Source organism: Diaphorina citri, unplaced genomic scaffold (genome assembly GCF_000475195.1).
Source record: "Diaphorina citri unplaced genomic scaffold, Diaci psyllid genome assembly version 1.1 scaffold147, whole genome shotgun sequence".
Taxonomy (NCBI): domain Eukaryota; kingdom Metazoa; phylum Arthropoda; class Insecta; order Hemiptera; family Psyllidae; genus Diaphorina; species Diaphorina citri.
Window position 1 is genome coordinate 140,913 of NW_007377584.1, and position 22,961 is coordinate 163,873.

Sequence of the window (22,961 nt, forward strand, 5' to 3'; positions counted from 1 at the left end):
GCCTTTTATTTTTCAATTCCTTTATCTTCAATTGAAATTGAAAACTCACCTGGAAAAGCTTCGATTTGGCCTTTGGTACATCACAATTTAAAATACCTATATGGTATTTGTATTATCTACAGTGTATTGTTGTAGGGGGAAAATAATAAAGACAATCGAAAATGACATAATTAAACATAGGTAGGTAATTTATTTAAGTGTATTTGGTTTGATTATGGCTAGATATCGTAGTATCATTTCAAAATGTGATGGGTTTTACTGAAAAACTGAAAACTCATCTACCAAACGCAGACATAATATTATGACAATAAGATGCTCTTTCAAAAAATTGTGGATGACTGATGGCATTATTAAAATTACCAACAATAGGTAGGTGCTGTATGTTCCAGATTAAGAGCTATGTACATTTTATTCAACTGCACAAGTACAAAACTTCAAAGTTTATCGTTATCAAGTTTAGCTCCTTTTCTGACTTCATTTGTTAAATGGCACCTAAGCACCTACGTCGGTACCTATTTTTGTTAAAAGTTTGTCTACTACAGTTCACAATCACCAGCCATAATTTAAAATTACAATCCTTCATAAAGATACGTAATAATTTTCACTTTTTTTTACCTATCATTTACATTTCTTTCACCACCACCATTCTTGCTAAAAGAAGACTAACAGCATACAATATATTAACAAAATTCTTAGTAAATATTTGGTAAACCTTTTATAATACCTAATTACTTTTAGATTAATTTATACTATAGTTTAGGATTCATAGATATTTATACAAGTAACGTAACATAATTAATGATTCACTGTCAATGAAGACATAATTAGATAGGTATCAAAAAAAATTTCAATTAAATGATGGTTAGAAGGTAAATAGGTATAAAAATTCAAATTGGTCAGAAGGTTAATTAGAGGATCAAAAAAGGGAAATTAAAGTAGTCTATTTCCTAGTGCTAACCATTTGAATAAAGTGAGTGAATCGTGTGTAATTGTGTATTGGTGAGAAGAGAAATATGCCATCGGGGGGAGTATAAAAAATCTTTTAGTGTAAGAGAATGAGGTGCAATAATTACCTGTCGAAAGATAATGAATGAGTCATTTCCTGAAGTAATATTGTCTTGAATGAAGAAAATTATGAAAATGTGTAGGTGATGATTATGATAGATTATATTGATAATAATATTATATTTATTAGGTGATTATGATTTTCTTTGGTGATGAAAAGGCAAAATGTCCAGAAATTAAGTAGATTCCTTCAAGAAATTTTAAAACTAGACTAAACTAACATGTTTCCCAATCATAATAGGTAAATCGCTTTTGTTTTACATTGAGAAAATAAGATTTATCTATTAGGTATATCAAACTAAAGTGTAAGAAAATATAAAATATAACAATTGTAATAAATCAATAGCATAAAATAACCATGGTAATTTAAAATAAATTTCAAGGGAAAACATAAATGAAGTGCTAGGAAGAACAAAAATTGATTTTTAATAAAATTATGATACCGATAAATTCACAATACATAATATATTTTTTGGTAAAAGGTTTTCTCTTTTTAAATCATCTTTCGTAGATGTGATGTACCTACGAGTATTTCAGCAACATTTTTGGAATCGAGAATAACCTCTGTCGTGAAAAAATAAATGGATAATATTTTTATAATATTTGACCAGAAAATTAGAAAGGATAGTATTATTGGTAGATAAAATTTTTTCGAATCTCATGCTTTCAGATTTTCATTATAAGTTCGATATTTACCCAATTTATACAGCAATTTATTTTTTATTTATCAAGTAGGTAAGTATGTATGTATTTATTATTATTTTTTACAGGCTTTTAAATCTAAAAGCAATAATAGAACAGCTCTTTTATTCTGTGCCAATAAAATATTTGACTAGTCAAATTGAAGCAAATGTTGAACTTTTGTCTTTATTTAAATACATTTAATACGAATGGTCCCTTGAAAATTGGTTTATTTTGGAGTAAACCAGCAGAAGATATTTTATGTTGAGATTTAAGACGATTTTATGGCTCAATAATCGGAGTTATTTCAACAACGCAAAATTCTTATCTCGATGTCTGTTATGACACAAATTCTGGCCAAACTCATCTCACATTAACCACTACCACAATTCGTTTATAGACTTTATAGAACTCACTTTGGCATTCAAAAAGTTTCAACAGGTGATATCAAGCGGTAGAAATTTGAAATACCACCTTGAAATTTAATCCAAAATAGAAACCAATTTTCATTATGATTAGAATAAAATAATTTTCATTAGTTAAATATATTTTATCGATAATAATAAATTACTATACAAATAAATAATAAGTACTTTTTTTAGACAAAGGTCATGAATCATACTTAGTCATCATAGAGGGTTAAGGTAATTTTCAAAATGAAAATAGTTATACTTACCAGAAGGTATGCTTTGCAAAGAGAATAAAGTGTTTGATTCAAAAGCTCAGGTGCAAAATTCGGCTAGTTGCCTGTCATAGCATTCTCATCCAGTTTGAGTGTTCTTCATCAGACGAACGATGATCTAGATATACCTGCGACAGTAACTACCTACTTCCACATTTAGGTGATGGGTCCCATTCTAACATTTTATCACTCCGATAAGAGTGCAATTTTTTGTCGATTCTATAGGGAATCTAACGAAAATTTCATTTTGAGAGTAGTTATTTTTTTTCTACAATAGAATCAAAATATCTTTGTTGTGTAGGAATTCAAAAATAGTGATCTAGTAACCGAGCTTCAAGAATAATATGTACCTATCAGACATGCTTTGTTGCATGTTTTTACTGAGATTTCCATTTTTTAAAACAAAGTCACTTAATGATTCATGATCTAAAACATTCTTCCCTAAACAGTTTGACAGTTGTATCCCCAGTAATTCGAATGGTAATTATGACTATAATGGTATTGTTGAGAAGAGTAATACGGATTTTCATAATAAGAATTCTGATAAGAATTGTAAGGATAGGACGTGTGGTGATATCGGCACTCATAGTTATTGCACATAGTTCCATGGTCATGCAAACTAGCGGGTGGAGAATAGTTATGGTTCATATGATGATGGTAAGGATAGATTGGGTTAGGAGTGGGGATATACGGTCGATCGTAGTATGAAGACATTTGATTGTTCCAGTATTTACTACTAGATTCAGGCATAGGATGATGAGTGGGAGTTGGGTGATGTTCCATACTACTATAACTGGGCATATTGTGACTAACATTTGCAACACTATTATTAGAACTAGAACTATTTTTATTTGATTTGCTAGCTGTCGATTTGGTCCTCCGTTGAGTTTTGGCTTTCGGTTTCTTCGCACTTGGTAACGTCTGGTGTAGAGTAACGCTTTGGTTGTGAGACTCACTCAGGACATTGTTGTGATGATCAATAAGACTGGACAGAGGGGAATTAGTAGAAGGCGCAGCGGGTTCTGCAGCTACAGATGTTGACAGAAGTTGGTTTTGAATTTGCTCGAAAATTTCGTCATGCTGTGAAAATCTTCCGATTTCGGTGGAGCCGAAGGTTTGATGAAATCCGGGCAGCTTGAAATAATCTCGCCCAATATCATTGTATTGACAATCATCCGAGATTGTAGACTGTTGACTTCCATTGTAGAAATTCTCATTCAGAGGGTAGTTGTTGTATTTCATTTCGTTCTGAAAGAAAATGAGAAAATCTTGGTATGAGTAAGTTAATATTGTGTGAGATTACGAATAACTTTTATAAGGAAAAAGTAGATACAACTATCAAAATAATATTCTTACTTCTGCAGAATAGACCGGAAACGACGAAAGAGATGTGATCTAGGTATAAATAATTGATTATATTCTATGTCTATCTTTCTATTTTTCCCCAGAAACATGTATTCCTTAAATATGTATTATATTATACTGTTGTTACGCTTATTTAATTCTTATTTACCACTGAATATTCCGTAGCATCGGATGAGTAACTGTGATGAGACTCCACTCCAAATTCCAAAGGCCCCGGCGAAGAATAGAAAGGTCGTTCCTCACCATACATTTCTCTCAAGGACAGTGCTGAAATATACAATCGATTTCTACAGTCGATTTTCGGAGCTTATTCTAGTGGTGTAGACAGGAGCTGATTCCAAGAAAGTTTATTTCACTGTAGTACCTTGATAGCTGATCTAAAAAAGGTTGTTTTTAGTATGAAAATGTTTACACTTGGTGAGTTTTCTCGGTGGTAGAAGGGTTGAGTGGCAGAGCCACTATACAGGAGAAAGTTCGGACACGGATAAAGTAAAGTATGAAAATAGGAGATGATTCAAGAAGATTGATTCCAATAGTAAAGAGATACTCGTAGAATTGAATATACCTTTTTTATCCAGCCCGAATAGGACTGAAAAGTCCCTTTACCCCAGCAGTCTAAACAAGGGCTCGTATATTTGATGGGATGTGTGGATGTGGATAGAAGATGATGTTAGTGGTGTAGGTTACTTTAGTGGTGCATATACAATCTGAAATTGAAACAAAAAGAGATCATCGTTACACAAGACAAAAATGTTTCTTAATGAATGGCACATTGCAGACTTACATTAGTTTCCAGGCGTTCATACAAATTCCTTTCCCATCTTAGGTTACAAAATCTGAAATTGAAACAAAAAGAGACCATCGTTAAACAAGACAAAAATGTTTCTTAATGAATGGCACATTGCAGACTTACATTAGTTTCCAGGCGTTCATACAAATTCCTTTCCCATCTTAGGAGAGAGTTGTAAAAAGCATGTAGAATTTTATTGAACCCAAACCTAGGTATTACGTGTTAAGCTAGCACGATGGTTGTGGATGGTAAATTATTAGTAAAAATCAATATTATCTAGCTAGGTGGAACTTAATTAAAACAAAACAGGAGAGTTATAAAAATTGTTTCGAAAACTTTGTGAGTTTCGAAGATAACTGACATCACTTTTTTTAAATTGGGCGCTAAAATCAATACCTCTATTAGTTGTTATGATTACTACTTGACACAAACTAGGACATGCATTTTTTTCCTGTTAAATTGGGCGCTAAAATCAATACCTCTATTAGTTGTTATGATTACTACTTGACACAAACTAGGACATGCATTTTTTTCCTGTACGGTGAGCACACATCTTTTGAGATGTTGCACCAAATGTAGAACTTCCAAAGGCCAAATATAGACCTTCACCCGCATACCAAAAACATAGTTTTCGGAAATATTTTTTTAAGAAAAAAGCGGTACTGTCCGCATTTTGTTACCTAACAGCTGTTATAGACGTACATATTATAATCTATACGTTGCTATGACATGCACCAAATGTAGAACTTTCAAAGGCCAAATATAGCCCTTCACCCGCATACCAAAAACATAGTTTTCGGAAATATTTTTTAAGAAAAAAGCGGTACTGTCCGCATTTTGTTACCTAACAGCTGTTATAGACGTACATATTATAATCTATACGTTGCTATGACAACTCACTTCTGCTTCCCCGCGAATTCAGTTTTTCAACATACGAGAACAGCATTTTTTCCGTTGGAAATATATCTCCCCGCTGACCAAGGGAAAAAATCGGGGGGAAAAAACGAAACATCGATACATTTTTATAAATAACTTTTTCTCCTCTTTCTCAATACCTAAACCATTCTTTTTGTTTCCAAAATAGTGAGAAAAAGATTGGAATTAGGTTGATAATCTAATTTTGTACAGTACCTATAATAAAAGTAGGTAATAATGTTTCTAACTAGCTAGGGTTTTCAGTTTTATTATACGCTACCATCTGAACTGAGGGTTGTTTTCGAAGTAGGTATTCATTAACATCTAACTAGCTAGGGTTTTCAGTTTTATTATACGCTACCATCTGAACTGAGGGTTGTTTTCGAAGTAGGTATTCATTAACATTCTACAAAAAATATATAGAAAGGTAGTTTATCTCTTCAGTGTCAGAAACCAGATGGAGAGGTGTTACTGAAAAATTTCTTGATCTCTACAAACTTAGAGAAGCCAGGTTTGGTGATTTATTTCAGGAGAAACTTGAAAAGCTATAGAGTTGAATGTGAAGAAATTAGAAATTGGAAAAGCGTGGAATTCCTTCTTAGGGGTAAATGTGTAATCTATCCATGCGTTTTGATGTCGTTAAGCCGACCGGAATCGAGCGAAAGTTGGCAAGTGTTTCAACCATTAGGTATCTATCATAAACGATAATGTCGATCGACATCGCATCGCCATTCACCAAAAATCTTGCCTATTTTTTACTTGTCCCAGTCAATTTTCACCAAAATCACTCGACTTGAGTCGCCTGTAGAGTTGTTGTTGTCGTTGTTGTTGTTGTTGTTGTTGTTGTTGTTGTTGTTGTTGAAGCGACAAGGGAGTCCAGGGAGGGATGATGGCCCTTGGCTTCCTTGGTTGACCATCCAGGTCGTCCCGGTAAGTAGAACCGGCCATCGTGAGGCCTGTAGAGTAGACTTAAGCTGAAAACACAGCTTTACACTTAACCGTGACAAGACGGAAAGAACCACACAGAGGTCTCCAGAAAACGGTCCAGGACTGAAGAGGCCATAAAATGCATACTTTATTATTCTTTTGAATTGAGCTGGAGCAAAAGAGAGGGTGAGAGAGAGAGAGGGCGAGAGAGAGAGAGAGAGAGAGAGAGAGAGAGAGAGAGAGCTGAGGCTTGATTATATAAAAACCAGTGATTTGATCAAAGGAAAGGGACTGGGAAGGTGGATGAAGCGTGTGCCGTCTGGCAACCATCTGCTGAGGTGTGCATTCCTTGCTGTGTATGAAGATTACAATAGTCAGTCTTCCAGTGGTGTGTGGTGTATTTCTACAGTCGATTTTCGGAGCTGATTCTAGTGGTGTAGACAGGAGCTGATTCCAAGAAAGTTTATTTCACTGTAGTACCTTGATAGCTGATCTAAAAAAGGTTGTTTTTAGTATGAAAATGTTTACACTTGGTGAGTTTTCTCGGTGGTAGAAGGGTTGAGTGGCAGAGCCACTATACAGGAGAAAGTTCGGACACGGATAAAGTAAAGTATGAAAATAGGAGATGATTCAAGAAGATTGATTCCAATAGTAAAGAGATACTCGTAGAATTGAATATACCTTTTTTATCCAGCCCGAATAGGACTGAAAAGTCCCTTTACCCCAGCAGTCTAAACAAGGGCTCGTATATTTGATGGGATGTGTGGATGTGGATAGAAGATGATGTTAGTGGTGTAGGTTACTTTAGTGGTGCTGGTTCCGAGAAGGTTCATTATAATGTTGGCAATTAGTTGTTGTACCTCCAAATAAATTACATATCTCTCAGTTGGGTATAAAATTTCAAGTGTACTCTACCTATTTATTTTATAAAGAAATGCAAACGTGAAGGGGAGAAGAAATGTGTATGATTTATTTGCGCCTTCATTATTTTGTACACAATCCAGGTTATGCAACAAGCACGCAATATTTTTCGTGTTGTTCCCTCTCGGCTTTAACGCTGGAGTTTGCAAAAAAAAGGTAAGTGGAACCGTTTTTAGTAAAATGCTCGTTTTAAAACGTCACAACCTGTTTTTGCAGTAGCCTTTTATTTTTCAATTCCTTTATCTTCAATTGAATTTGAAAACTCACCTGGAAAAGCTTCGATTTGGCCTTTGGCACATCAAAATTTAAAATACCTATATAGTATTTGTATTATCTACAATGTATTGTTGTAGGGGGAAAATAATAAAGACAATCGAAAATGACATAATTAAACATAGGTAGGTAATTTATTTAAGTGTATTTGGTTTGATTATGGCTAGATATCGTAGTATCATTTCAAAATGTGATGGGTTTTACTGAAAAACTGAAAACTCATCTACCAAACGCAGACATATGACAATAAGATGCTCTTTCAAAAAATTGTGGATGACTGATGGCATTATTAAAATTACCAATAATAGGTAGGTGCTGTATGTTACAGATTAAAAGCTGTGTACATTTTATTCAACTGCACAAGTACAAAACTTCAAAGTTCATCGTTATCAAGTTTAGCTCCTTTTCTGACTTCATTTGTTAAATGGCACCTAAGCACCTACGTCGGTTTTTTTGTTAAAAGTTTGTCTACTACAGTTCACAATCACCAGCCATAATATACAATTACAATCCTTCATAAAGATACGTAATAATTTTCACTTTTTTTACCTATCATTTACATTTCTTTCACCACCACCATTCTTGCTAAAAGAAGACTAACAGCATACAATATATTAACAAAATTCTTTAGTTGAATGTGAAGAAATTAGAAATTGGAAAAGCGTGGAATTCCTTCTTAGGAGTAAATGTGTAATCTATCCATGCGTTTTGATGTCGTTAAGCCGACCGGAATCGAGCGAAAGTTGGGCAAGTGTTTCAACCATTAGGTATCTATCATAAACGATAATGTCGATCGACATCGCATCGCCATTCACCGAAAATCTTGCCTATTTTTTACTGGTCCCAGTCAATTTCCACCAAAATCACTCGACCTGAGTCGCCTGTAGAGTTGTTGTTGTAGCGACAAGGGAGTCCAGGGAGGGATGATGGCCCTTGGCTTCCTTGGTTGACCATCTAGGTCGTCCCGGTAAGTAGAACCGGCCATCGTGAGGCCTGTAGAGTATACTTAAGCTGAAAACACACAGCTTTACACTTAACCGTGACAAGACGGAAAGAACCACACAAAGGTCTCCAGAAGACAGTCCAGGACTGAAGAGGCCATAAAATGCATACTTTATTATTCTTTTGAATTGAGCTGGAGCAAAAGAGAGGGTGAGAGAGAGAGAGGGGAATAACTTTTTCTCCTCTTTCTCAGTACCTAAACCATTCTTCTTGTTTCCAAAATAGTGAGAAAAAGATTGGAATTAGGTTGATAATCTAATTTTGTACAGTACCTATAATAAAAGTAGGTAATAATGTTATTTACAAAATATCCCTCTCCAGTATGGTTTGTATCTCAGAGACTCATGAAAAAATTTCATGACGACACAACGCGACGGCTACCATAGTGGAAACATCATCCTAATACGAAAAGTTAATCTTGATAAGAAAACATTTTTAATTAATTTAATGAATATAAAATATGAACGTATTAAAAAAAAGTAGGTACCTACTGGACATAGTACAAAAATTTGTGTCAACGGTTAAGGATTTTTCCCTTTTTTCTCTAATAGTTACTATGAAAAAGTTAATCTTGATAAGAAAACATTTTTAATTAATTTAATGAATATAAAATATGAACGTATTAAAAAAAAAGTAGGTACCTACTGGACATAGTACAAAAATTTGTGTCAACGGTTAAGGATTTTTCCCTTTTTTCTCTAATAGTTACTATGTACCGTCACCATGGTAACCTCAATGACGCTTGCGTAATCAATAAATCTCTCGTCAATAATTAGTCTGTACTAACAAAGAAATTAATTTTTCCCATATTATACAATGGCATAAAAATACATATTTTTTTTACATAAAGATGCATTGCAAATTTATAAATACCTGCTATCGGAAATTATTTTACGATATACCTAATTTGTGAAAAAATGAAAAAGGAAAGGGATGTATACTGAAATACAAAAGGCGAGATTTTTCAAGGGTGTAGAACGCTTTGAGGGAAAAAATTCTCAAAACGTATGTGACCAAAATTTGAAATGATACAAAAGTCACATGGTTTTTTCAATCGTAATCATCAATAGGTACTTTATAAGAGTACAAAGTTTTGCGTCTAGTTTATGACTTTACATCGAACGGGTTTAGAGGAGGGGAAAATACAGTTTTCATGATAGTGTCTATTGGAAAAAAAACTGCTGATTCTCTGACCTTGACATCACCCGTGGCTGAATAGATATCGTGGCTCTCGTTTCTCTACTATCGTATCTACTCGGCCAGGTAAAAAAAAAAAAAAAAAAAAAAAAAAAAAAAATAAATTTTTAAAGAGTACAAAAAGGCGGGAAATTTTTAAATGTTACATTGAAGTTTTAGATGTAAATTTTAATAATAATTTCAGAGGCACTCATTTGGATTTGGCTCTGCCTGTTTGTAGGAGAATGTAACTGACTAACAGACGAAGTGATACTTTTGAAGACTGCACAGTTCATGGCGATTGCTCAAACACGTGTCTTTGCAAAAACTGCTTACCGACTACTGTTTTTTCACTAGCTCAAAATTTCCCCAACTCCTTTGTTAAACATAAACAACTCCTACCTGCTATTCATATTGAAATGTTTCCTAATCATAAGAAGCTTTCCTAATCATAAGAACCTCCACTATGAGTCTGTTTTATTGTACGTATATGTATCTAGGTACATAATTATTATAACATAGGTACTCTATGTACGTATAAAGTATATTGTTAGGTATAATGTGTTATAGTTTATTATGAGATTCAATATACTGACGACAGGTCATAGGTCCTTGGTCGACACCCATCTAATTACATGAGCTCTACCTTGTTGACATTAAAAATAATAAATGCCTGTTTGTAGGAGAATGTAACTGACCAACAGACGAAGTGATACTTTTGAAGACTGCACAGTTCATGGTAATTGCTCAAACACGTGTTTTTGCGTTTTTTCACTAGCTCAAAATTTCCCCAACTTTTTTGTTAAACATAAACAACTCCTACCTGCTATTCATATTGAAATGTTTCCTAATCATAAGAAGCTTTCCTAATCATAAGAACCTGCACTAATGAACTATAATTTTCTGTCAAAATGATAATGTTGCCGTAGGTACACAGCAAAGAGATTCCTTCTTTGCCCTGGAATGTGATTTTATTTCTAATCTCACTAAAATATAGCAGATTGGCAGGGAATGAATTTACTGAAATATGGCATCTGTAGAAAGTTTTACGGAGGTATCTATGAAAAGGTACCAATGGTAAACAAGCCAGAAAATGAAAACAACAACCCTAAGTATCTACCTAGTCCTGAAGAGAAAGGTTTTGTCACCAGAAATCACATTAGAATCTTGTACTAATAAAGATGTACTATTATAGTGAACTATAGCTCATAATTTCTCATTATTGATTCCGTTCTGTGGAATTGGTCAGGACAGAAAATACACAAGAGAGGTTGCGGGGGTGAAATATACACCAGTGATTGTAAATCAGGATTCTCCCCAATCGAATTTGGATCGAAATCACTTTAGAAGTTGAACTTTTAATAGGTAAAACCTAATGTTTTGGAACCATTTTTTATGAGACTATAGAAAAATAGAGTTGTAATTTTGTAAGTCTGCTCCACATTTTAAGGGTGATGTGATCCGAAATGTCTCATTTACTGATTTTAGCTTCACCACAAAAATGTGAACTGGCTCTTAGCTTCACCATAAAATGTTTACAGGCTCTTAGCTTCGTCATAAAATGTTTACAGGCTCTCAGATTCACCACAAAATGTGAACAGGCTCTCAGCTTCACCCCAATATGTGAACAGGCTCTCAGCTTCAATACGAAATATGAACAGGCTGTCAGTTCCACCATGAAATGTGAACGGACTTTCAGCTTCACCACAAAATGTGATCAGACTGTTTGAAAGATGAAGGATATTAATCCTCTTCGACACTTGTCAATTTCTTTTCTCTCGGACACGAAAGGCTTAAACTGATCCTGAATTAGGCACCTACCCAACCTATTGGAAAATGGTTATTTAGGGTAAGTGTACCATTTATTCGCCCACTTAAAAAACGTACCATTTATTGGCCCACCTGCCCACATTTATTTTTCTAATTTTTGGGAAATGTGAACGGACTTTCAGCTTCACCACAAAATGTGATCAGACTGTCAGCTTCACCACAAAAATAATAGTTTTCACACTAGGAAGAGAGCCTGACGTCACTAAGTCGGTATCATGAACCCATCATAGCCTCGCCGCGAAAGGATTTGAATCTGAACTTGACAAAACAAAGCAAAGTATACAAAATTCTAAAACAATGCTGTTTCATAACACATATGTTTATAATTTCTCTAATAACTACTGTAACTGTTAGGACATCTACCACTAATATACTGGATAGTTCATAATATTGTGTTGTAGATTCTATGGCAGGGAATTATTGATTGCAATCTCCTTGGCCTAGTGGGCACACTTCTTGCGGAGGTCCCGGGTTCGGTTCCTGGTAGGGTCGTAGTTTTTTCTGCACTGTGCTTGGAGTTTGGGGTGCGCACTTCCTAGTGAGGACAATTGAGTAACTACTTTAATGGAGTAGCGACCAGTGGCGGCATAAGCAGTATAAAAAGATTGATTGATAAATGGGAAATAATAGTAAAGGAGGAAATTGGTAATGCTGTGATACCCACAAAAGTTGTGAAGAAGCTCTATGCTTCGCCACAAATAACGATTTGGTTTGATCACCAGTTCAGTTAATGACAAAAGGTTATATACCTACCCAGTACTCATACCTATGTAGGTACCTATTGGAATAATTAATAAATTATACCTAAGTTGACCTATCACAATCTGATTTTCTAATAAGGTAGAACAGTTATTATTACAGTAGCTTTGTGATTAAGTCTTTTTTACCCATTCTACTGTTAGGACATCTACCACTAATATACTGGGTAGTTCATAATATTGTGTTGTAGATTCTATGGCAGGGAATTATTGATTGCAATCTCCTTGGCCTAGTGGGCACACTCCTTGCAGAGGTCCCGGGTTCGGTTCCTGGTAGGGTCGTAGTTTTTTTCTGCACTGTGCTTGGAGTTTGGGGTGCGCACTTCCTAGTGAGGACAATTGAGTAACTACTTTAATGGAGTAGCGACCAGTGGCCACTAATGAACTATAATTTTCTGTCAAAATGATAATGTTGCCGTAGGTACACAGCAAAGAGACTCCTTCTTTGCCCTGGATTGTGATTTTATTTCTAATCTCACTAAAATATGGCAGATTGGCAGGGAATGAATTTACTGAAATATGGTATCTGTAGAAAGTTTTACGGAGGTATCTATGAAAAGGTTCCAATGGTATACAAGCCAGAAAATGAAAACAACAACCCCAAGTATCTACCTAGTCCTGAATAGAAAGGTTTTGTCACCAGAAATCACATTAGAATCTTGTACTAATAAAGATGTACTAGTGAACTTTAGCTCAAAATTTCTCATTATTGATTCCGTTCTGTGGAATTGGTCAGGACAGAAAATACACAAGAGAGGTTGCGGGGGTGAAATATACACCAGTGAAACTACAGGCTTGTTTCAATCAAGTCTTGGGGAAAGATTCAGCCAACTCGGCAACGTTGAAAAAAGCCTAAGGAAAGTGTTACTCATTTTCAGCAATTTCCCAACAAGAATGGATGTTATCTTTGTGAATCTCCTATAAAATATGAGTGAAACCCATGCAATCATGCAAGAATGATAACAGTGCGTAACAAGTGAAGTGCAGGCGTATTTTTTCAGCAAAGCGAAATTAATAAGGATGAAGGGGAAGAAAATAATTGTTTTTATTTTCTGAGTAAAATTCTGGAGGAAAAGTTTTTCTTGTCAATATCAGACGATTATATTAGGGATATAAGGGAGAGAAGGAGTGTACGTACTTTGTTCTGACCTGCTAGGATAGCCTTTAGCTACCGTCTGCCTTGGAAACAATGTAAACACTAGTTTGGGTAAGTCTTTTTGGAAATCAATATACTAAGGACTACTAGCATGATGAGGCTCAGGAACCTAACATGGTTCAACCAATCTACATACAAGATCTAACCTACAATCTACACCTCAACTTTTCAGTGCCGCCAAAACAAAGTACAAATTGCTCAAAGTACAAATTGCTATCATGGTAGTCAACATCCAAAACAGATAGCCACCTAAAGAATAAGAAGAAGAAAGAAGAAGATCCAAAACGTATAGGCACCCGAAGAAACAGAAGAAGATACTCGTACTAAGAAAGAGAGGTATGAGTTCATTTTTTAGTGGATGTGCGAAAAACACCATTTCTATTATAGAGGATACAAAGAGTGAGAGAGTTTTCAGTGGATGTGCTAACAGAACCGAATTTGCAGGTTATATCACAAACACCTTTTCTAAATCCAGATTCAAAATGAGAATCCATGCCTATAGGTTGAAAGTAAATCTAGGGATTCTAGGGCATAGGGCTCACTTGCTGAGTAGTTTTCAACGTTGCGCATTGCTTCAAGAATATTGAGAGTTTCCTCTCATGTAGGTACCAAAGGTAATCATGGTAGTCAACATCCAAAACAGATAGCCACCCAAAGAATAAGAAGAAGATCCAAAACGTATAGGCACCCGAAGAAACAGAAGAAGATACTCGTACTAAGAAAGAGAGGCATGAGTTCATTTTTTTAGTGGATGTGCGAAAAACACCATTTCTATTATAGAGGATACAAAGAGTGAGAGAGTTTTCAGTGGATGTGCTAACAGAACCGAATTTGGAGGTTGTATCACAAACACCTTTTCTAAATCCAGATTCAAACTGAGAATCCATGCCTATAGGTTGAAAGTAAATCTAGGGATTCTAGAGCATAGGGCTCACTTGCTGAGTAGTTTTCAACGTTGCGCATTGCTTCAAGAATATTGAGAGTTTCCTCTCATGTAGGTACCAAAGATAGTCCACTAGTTTTTTCAACCAAATAGACTGTTATTAACAAACTACTGTTAGACATATTGCGAAAATTTCAAAGAATGAAAGGGTAATACATGGTATATATAACAGAATAGCTCCCAAGTTGCTTCCCAATCAATAAGTTTGGAGTATAATAAGTAGGTTTGAAACTCTGTACATTACATTGTATACAAACTTTATCAACAGGTAGCAACAATATCCAGACGCATATTTTACATCACATTATTCTTTTAAATTTATTTTCCTGCAATTTTTTTTAAGGAGAAACTTTTTTAGCTTTTTCTATTATTCGATAACTTTTATTGTTGGGAAATAAAATTGTTATTTTAACATAAAGTTTGATATAAAAAAGAAGGAAAATTGTTGAGCACAGCACGTTTTATACGGTGTAGTTGCTTTTTTTTTTAAGGAGAAACTTTTTAGCTTTTCTATTATTCGATAACTTTTATTGTTAGGAAATAAAATTGTTATTTTAACATAAAGTTTGATATAAAAAAGAAGGAAAATTGTTGAGCACAGCACGTTTTATACGGTGTAGTTGCTAATAAAATTATGATACCGATAAATTCACAATAATATATTTTTTGGTAAAAGGTTTTCTCTTTTTAAATCATCTTTCGTAGATGTGATGTACGAGTATTTCAGCAACATTTTTGGAATCGAGAATAACCTCTGTCGTGAAAAAATAAATGGATAATATTTTTATAATATTTGACCAGAAAATTAGAAAGGATAGTATTATTGGTAGATAAAATTTTTTCGAATCTCATGCTTTCAGATTTTCATTATAAGTTCGATATTTACCCAATTTATACAGCAATTTATTTTTTATTTATCAAGTAGGTAAGTATGTATGTATTTATTATTATTTTTTACAGGCTTTTAAATCTAAAATTAGGTGATTATGATTTTCTTTGGTGATGAAAAGGCAAAATGTCCAGAAATTAAGTAGATTCCTTCAAGAAATTTTAAAACTAGACTAAACTAACATGTTTCCCAATCATAATAGGTAAATCGCTTTTGTTTTACATTGAGAAAATAAGATTTATCTATTAGGTATATCAAACTAAAGTGTAAGAAAATATAAAATATAACAATTGTAATAAATCAATAGCATAAAATAACCATGGTAATTTAAAATAAATTTCAAGGGAAAACATAAATGAAGTGCTAGGAAGAACAAAAATTGATTTTAATAAAATTATGATACCGATAAATTCACAATACATAATATATTTTTTGGTAAAAGGTTTTCTCTTTTTAAATCATCTTTCGTAGATGTGATGTACCTACGAGTATTTCAGCAACATTTTTGGAATCGAGAATAACTTATGTCTTGAAAAAATAAATGGATAATATTTTTATAATATTTGACCAGAAAATTAGAAAGGATAGTATTTTTGGTAGATAATTTTTTTTCGAATCTCATGCTTTCAGATTTTCATTATAAGTTCGATATTTACCTAATTTATACAGCAAATTATTTATCAAGTAGGTAAGTATGTATGTATGTATTATTATTTTTTACAGGCTTTTAAATCTAAAAGCAATAATAGAACAGCTCTTTTATTCTGTGCCAATAAAATATTTGACTAGTCAAATTGAAGCAAATGTTGAACTTTTGTCTTTATTTAAATACATTTAATACGAATGGTCCCTTGAAAATTGGTTTATTTTGGAGTAAACCAAAAACCAGCATAAGATATTTTATGTTGAGATTTAAGACGATTTTATGGCTCAATAATCGGAGTTATTTCAACAACGCAAAATTCTTATCTCGATGTCTGTTATGACACAAATTCTGGCCAAACTCATCTCACGTTAACCACTACCACAATTCGTCAGACTTTATAGAACTCACTTTGGCATTCAAAAAGTTTCAACAGGTGATATCAAGCGGTAGAAATTTGAAATACCACCTTGAAATTTAATCCAAAATAGAAACCAATTTTCATTATGATTAGAATAAAATAATTTTCATTAGTTAAATATATTTTATCGATAATAATAAATTACTATACAAATAAATAATAAGTACTTTTTTTAGACAAAGGTCATGAATCATACTTAGTCATCATAGAGGGTTAAGGTAATTTTCAAAATGAAAATAGTTATACTTACCAGAAGGTATGCTTTGCAAAGAGAATAAAGTGTTTGATTCAAAAGCTCAGGTGCAAAATTCGGCTAGTTGCCTGTCATAGCATTCTCATCCAGTTTGAGTGTTCTTCATCAGATGAACGATGAGATATACCTGCGACAGTACCTACCTACTTCCTTCCACATTTAGGTGATGGGTCCCATTCTAACATTTTATCACTCCGATACGAGTGCAATTTTTTGTCGATTCTATAGGGAATCCAACGAAAATTCCATTTTGAGAGTAGGTAGTTATTTTTTTCTACAATAGAACCAAAATATCTTTGTTGTGTAGGAATTCAAATAGTGATCTAGTAACCGAGCTTCAAGAATATGTACCTATCAGACATGCTTTGTCGCATGTTTTTACTGAGATTTCCATTTTTTAAAACAAAGTCACTTAATGATTCATGATCTAAAACATTCTTCCCTAAACAGTTTGACAGAATAAGGGTGGAACTAGTTTAACCTTTTCAAATCTACGTTGTTCGTACGAACCTACTGCTTGAAACTAAAAACCCTGCTTGGATCATGTTTAAAAAAATTCTACAACAATGTAAGGATTAATTTGAATTTATAATTTCAAGTTTTAACATTAAAGAAGGTAGCCTTATTGTTTGAGCTAAAATCCCTCGAAAGTAAACGAAGTATGAAGGGCGTTTATCAGGATTTTCAGGTAATTAATCAAGATGGAAAGGGACAGTGGATTTAGATTTGGAGACAAGTCTTTCAGATTTCAAGTGAGAATTATATTTACCAACTTACCTACGTTTGGTTTTTGTTTGAAGATACATACCAAGGGGTTGTCCAAATTTGAAAATCGTGCTACGAGAGAACTGTCAGTACTGAAATCATCGTATATCACTGAAGAAGAGGAAACACTGGGCTAAACCATTTACCTATTTCCACGGTGAACTGAAATTTGGAAATAAGTGTTCTCGTGCTCAGAAAATGACGTTTTTTTAAGCCAATGCTTCACAGACAAACGCTGAAACTTTAATTCTAACCTCTCGCAGTACTTTTTCAAACATGCCCCTAGGCTCGAGGAAAAGGTTTTTCGGGGATTTTTTTCACATTTTCTCACACAAATGAGCTCTGATCTTGAAATTTGTCGCGACGACCTATGAACTTGTTGCAGATTTGATGCAGTTGGGCATAATTATTATTGTTATCATTATTATTATTATCATCATCATCATCATTATCGCGGTTCACCTTTAGGACGCGGACGATGCTCTAACAATCCCCTTCAGGCTATTTTCCACATCACCTCTGGACTGTACTTTCAAAAAACGGGCACTAGTCTTGATTTTAAATCATTACATGAAAGTAAAATCAAATCAATAATAATTTAATAAACTGAATATTAAACAAATTAGGTAGGTACATAGGTACTGATTTTCGTTAACCACGATTGAATAAACTACGGGCTAAAAAATTCCCGGAGGGACGGGCCCAGCTTGTTCATCATGATAATATTTTTTTGGGGTATATCTTCAAGCCCATGTTATTGGAAGGGGGGCGAAATTTCGTCACCAATGTCCACTTGATCGGGAGTCGAACCAGCAACCTTCGTAGTAACAGTCAATAATACTCGTTTACAGGCGTTCATCTAATGTTAATCCGTTACGTTGTAACATAATTACATAACATTTTTTCTTCCTTTTCTTGTTGCAGATTTGATGCAGTTGGGCATAATTATTATTGTTATCATTATTATTATTATCATCATCATCATCATTATCGCGGTTCACCTTTAGGACGCGGACGATGCTCTAACAATCCCCTTCAGGCTATTTTCCACATCACCTCTGGACTGTACTTTCCTATCAATTGAAATTCCGTCAATGATAACGGAAATAGAAATCGCCGATGTTGTTTGAAAGAAGAAAAAAAAATGAAGTGCAAGTCAAATGCAAAACAAAGCTACAGGTATAATTTTTGCATTGATGACGTTGTCAAGGTAAAAGAAATCATAAATAGAGAACGAAAACGGACGGGCGCACATTCGACCGCCAAGGAGCGTATGCGGTAATAGCTTTTCTTTCGAGATTTATTTTTAGTTTATTTAATTCTGTATTTATTTATTTTATATGAACCTATAATCAATGTAGGTACCTTGTACCAAAGTAGCTTGCTTACTCGTATTGATAAAAACACAGGATGGAATTTACTTCATTTTTACTTGACGTTAAAAATTACGTGTCCATCTCAAATAGGTAGGTATCTATGCCTTCTCCCATGACATCTCTATTTAATTCATTTTTCAAGCTAAATAATTATTTATGGGTTTGGAAGAACGGAGGAAGAGCTTTTTACCCATAATCCACAATGAGTTAGATTTCAAGCAAACCAATTTCATTTTACGAAAGCACATTCGTCGTTGCAACGCGCGGACGTTCAAAATGTGCCTTCTCCCATGACATCTATTTAATTCATTTTTCAAGCTAAATAATTATTTATGGGTTTGGAAGAACGGAGGAAGAACTTTTTATCCATAATCCACAATGAGTTAGATTTCAAGCAAACCAATTTCATTTTACGAAAGCACATTCGTCGTTGCAACGCGCGGACGTTCAAAATGTACCTACTTTGGTAAATTCAGGGTCACCTACGTTTAATATTTTTTTTTCATTTTCTGAGAAATCTGAAAAATCCACAAATACTACTTACATACTACCTTTTGGAATATTTTCTGAGAAATCTGAAATTCCAGATTAAGCATTCCCTTTGTAAGTTGTAAGCAAATAAGTGCAGTAAATGTAGGTACCTATATGTGGAACGTTTTTTTCCCGAATACCAAGAATAGAGTTGACAACGAGAAAGTATAACAATTTCAAGGGAAATAAGCCATAGGTACCTATATGTGGAACGTTTTTTTCCCGAATACCAAGAATAGAGTTGACAACGAGAAAGTATAACAATTTCAAGGGAAATAAGCGCCCTCTTTGGTCTCAATACGCCAGCGAAAGGGTTGATGAAACTTCTAGAATTAAGCCGTTCGATTCGTCATGGATACCATCAGTGAAAATTCTACAGATGTCAAAGTACCTCTATTGTACAAATGGCAATTAAGTTATGGAGATGAACATGAAGATTAGTGATCCAATTAGTCCCTGCTTTGTAAGATTCTCACAACACCCTAGCAGGGCACATATTACGGGTAGGTATCACAGTATTGACTACATCATACATAGGCATTATCATTATTAACAATGTGATATTCGAAACTCGCTCAAACAACGGGGAAAAAGAACGACGTACCTAGGTAAACGAACGAGAAGTCAGACAGAGTGAGAAGAGGGAGAAAAAAAACCGCGTGGGAAATTTTGTTTGTTGGAGGCGGAAAAAAGTTTGCGAGGGAAATTTCCTTAGTTTATTGAATTTATAAAAAGCACAACACCCTAGCAGGGCACATATTACGGGTAGGTATCACAGTATTGACTACATCATACATTAGGCATTATCATTATTAACAATGTGATATTCGAAACTCGCTCAAACAACAAGGAAAAAGAACGACGTAGGTAAACGAACGAGAAGTCAGACAGAGTGAGAAGAGGGAGAAAAAAAAACCGCGTGGGAAATTTTGTTTGTTGGAGGCGGAAAAAAGTTTGCGAGGGAAATTTCCTTAGTTTATTGAATTTATAAAAAGGAAAACTCGTCGGCGCATTCTATGTTCTACGTTTTCTACCCCCAGTCACCAGTCACTCTTGCTTGTACTCTTACTATGGACGTCAATACTTCGCGATCAATACCGAGAGAGAGAGTTGAGGAGAGAGCTTTCTGCTCTCTCAACCTTGTGGGTTTTTTTTTTATGATGATATGTGTATAAGTACTATTGTTTTTTCTCATCGAAACTTGTGAACTCTTTTTCGCTGACGACGTCAATTTTTTTCGCTTCTGGTTGCAGATTGCATGAATGATGATATGTGTATAAGTACGAGTACTATTGTTTTTTCTCATCGAAACTTGTGAACTCTTTTTCGCTGACGACGTCAATTTTTTTCGCTTCTGGTTGCAGATTGCATGATTTTGTACCAGAAACAATCACGAATGCTCAAAGGTAGCTGGGGCAAACAGATTGGTAACTATTTGCATTCTAGGTACCTACACTCTGGTACACAGATTGAATTTACACAAGATAAACCAAATTTTTGAACATCGAGAGCGACCGACGACGCGACGATTTATTATTGATTTTTTTTTTTTTTTTTTTTGGCCTGCGAAGCCTGTTAACATTCTTCTTCTTCTTCAGGTTCCTCTCCTATCGGAGGTTGGAAATCATGATGGCAATCTCGTCTTTGTTTCTCGCAATCCTCATCAATTCTTCTTGATCAGCACACCCATACCAGTCTCTCAGATTTCTCCCCCATACCAAATTTCAGCTTTCTAGGTATTGTGGTTCTCGAGATAGAGCGATCAGTGTGTGAACTATGAACTGTGAATGGATCTCGTTCTTATAATATAAGATTTAAGGCTATAGGAAGGCAGCGGCGATCGCACGTTGAATACACCAATAGTTCACTGAAGTTAAGCAACGTTTCACGTGGTTGGTATCCGGATAGCTGACCAGCAATCGCGTGCTGCTGGGTTTTCCCGGCCCCGAGTTGTGAGAAGTTGGGTAACTTGTCGCCAAATAGATTCTAAAAAACCAAAAACCAACTAAAAAGCTTTTAGCAGTTACTCACACAGTGACTAGTTACCTACTTTTTCTTTTTACTTTCTATTATTTTTTAAAGGTTACAAGATAATGGCGGACGACAGAAGTCATAACAATGTCAAGTGTAAAAAAGCTCAATTTGAATTGTCCTTTGTAAAGTTTAACCCTGATTGAGTACCTATAATTCTTGAGGAGTACCTATTGGGCGCCAAATCCCTGTATAGGCAGCAGCTCAAGACCCGGAATATTAACATGAAAAGCGTTTAATACCACCCATCAAATCAAATTAGAATAATGGGATGCAGTCATTGGCATTTCTTTAAGTGGGATGTAGATTTATTGTCATTTTAATGAGAGCAATAAAAGTTTTCTCCTTTTTTTCTTATTTTATTACGTGATGAAATTCCAGAACAGTAATAAAAAAAATCAGGGTTAAACTTTACAAAGGACAATTCAAATTGAGCTTTTTTACACTTGACATTGTTATGACTTCTGTCGTCCGCCATTATCTTCTAACCTTTAAAAAATAATAGAAAGTGAAAAGAAAAAGTAGGTAACTAGTCACTGTGTAAGTAACTGCTGAAAGGTTTTTAGTGGGTTTTTGGTTTTTTAGAATCCATTTGGCGACAAGTTACCCGCCTTCTCACAACTCGGGGCCGGGAAAAACCAGCAGTACGCGATTGCTGGTCAGCTATCCGGATACCAACCACGTGAAACGTTGCTTAACTTCAGTGAACTATTGGTGTATTCATATTCAACGTGCGATCGCCGCTGCCTTCCTATAGCCTTAAATAGGTAAATAGAAATACTTACTGCAGAGATCGTTTGACAACTGCAGGTCGGCGAAAAACCACAAAGGAAAAAAAAATCTTGTTTTACTTCCCCAAGAGCCATAATTTTGGAGCATCCACCCCCCCCCCCCAAGGAAGCCCTCCATGATATAACATTTAACAAAGAAAAACATGGTATTAAAAGTAATAGAAAAATGTAAACATTTTACTCTGTAACAACCTTTGCTTTCCAATGCCAAACTTATTAAACACGAAAAAATATAACTTCTATTTTCTTTTGTTTTATGAAAGTAATTTAAAATGAAATTTCCATTAAAATATATGTAATAAAAATAAGATACCTACCTATTTTAATATAATAAAGATTAAAATTTTATTACCTTAATTTTGTTGTTTATCCCACATTGATTACAAAATATATTCGAAAAACCAACAACATTTTCATTTCACTTTCAATTCAGATGAAAAAAATAATTTTGTACTTCACACATTTTATTAAAAAATTGGGAATATTTTTTAAAATTATTTGCCAGTAAAAACCAGCATGGTCAATATTTTTAGTGTCAGTTATCAATCAATTATGAAAAATAACAATGTATTTTGAAAAAAAGAATAATCTTGGTCGAGCGTTATCAGTTGACATATAAAACACGTGGTCTTGTGTATATAAATATCTAACTAGAGAAAATTTAATGGGATTTTTCCCTTACAAAATGGGACATTGTAAAAAATCGTTAAAAAGTAAATAAGGGAAAAAAAACTTGGAAAAGTTTTCTTTGCTTTCTTTACAGATAGTGTGTGGGAG

General features: G+C 34.3%; 1 protein-coding gene and 1 long non-coding RNA gene across 3 annotated transcripts; one reads left to right on the forward strand and one right to left on the reverse strand.

The window, feature by feature from the left end:
• Positions 1-464: 464 nt before the first annotated feature.
• LOC103505039 (component of gems protein 1-like) lies at positions 465-22,735 on the reverse strand. 2 transcript variants are annotated; one of them, XM_026820445.1, is made up of 4 exons: positions 22,537-22,735; positions 4,621-4,629; positions 3,942-4,065; positions 465-3,676 (listed from the first exon to the last, which is right to left on the reverse strand). In XM_026820445.1, the coding sequence occupies exons 3-4, from the start codon at positions 4,041-4,043 to the stop codon at positions 2,870-2,872; spliced, it is 909 nt and encodes a 302-aa protein (XP_026676246.1). In that variant the 5' UTR covers positions 4,044-4,065; positions 4,621-4,629; positions 22,537-22,735; the 3' UTR covers positions 465-2,869. The 2 variants fall into 2 exon arrangements, with proteins under 2 accessions (XP_026676246.1, XP_008467567.1); XM_008469345.3 differs by lacking the exons at positions 4,621-4,629; positions 22,537-22,735 and having other exon boundaries at positions 3,942-4,075.
• LOC113465703 lies at positions 1,132-16,965 on the forward strand. The gene is made up of 2 exons (XR_003390325.1): positions 1,132-1,195; positions 15,465-16,965. It is a non-coding gene; the product is annotated as an uncharacterized LOC113465703 (long non-coding RNA).
• Positions 22,736-22,961: the final 226 nt, after the last annotated feature.

Bases quoted from the DNA above. Each gene is read 5' to 3' on its own strand.
- LOC103505039 (XM_026820445.1), bottom strand. From the start codon at position 4,043: ATGTATGGTGAGGAACGACCTTTCTATTCTTCGCCGGGGCCTTTGGAA. The intron at 3,677-3,941 runs GTAAATAAGAAT...ATTTTCTTTCAG, and splicing joins ATGCTACGGAATATTCAGTG to AACGAAATGAAATACAACAA.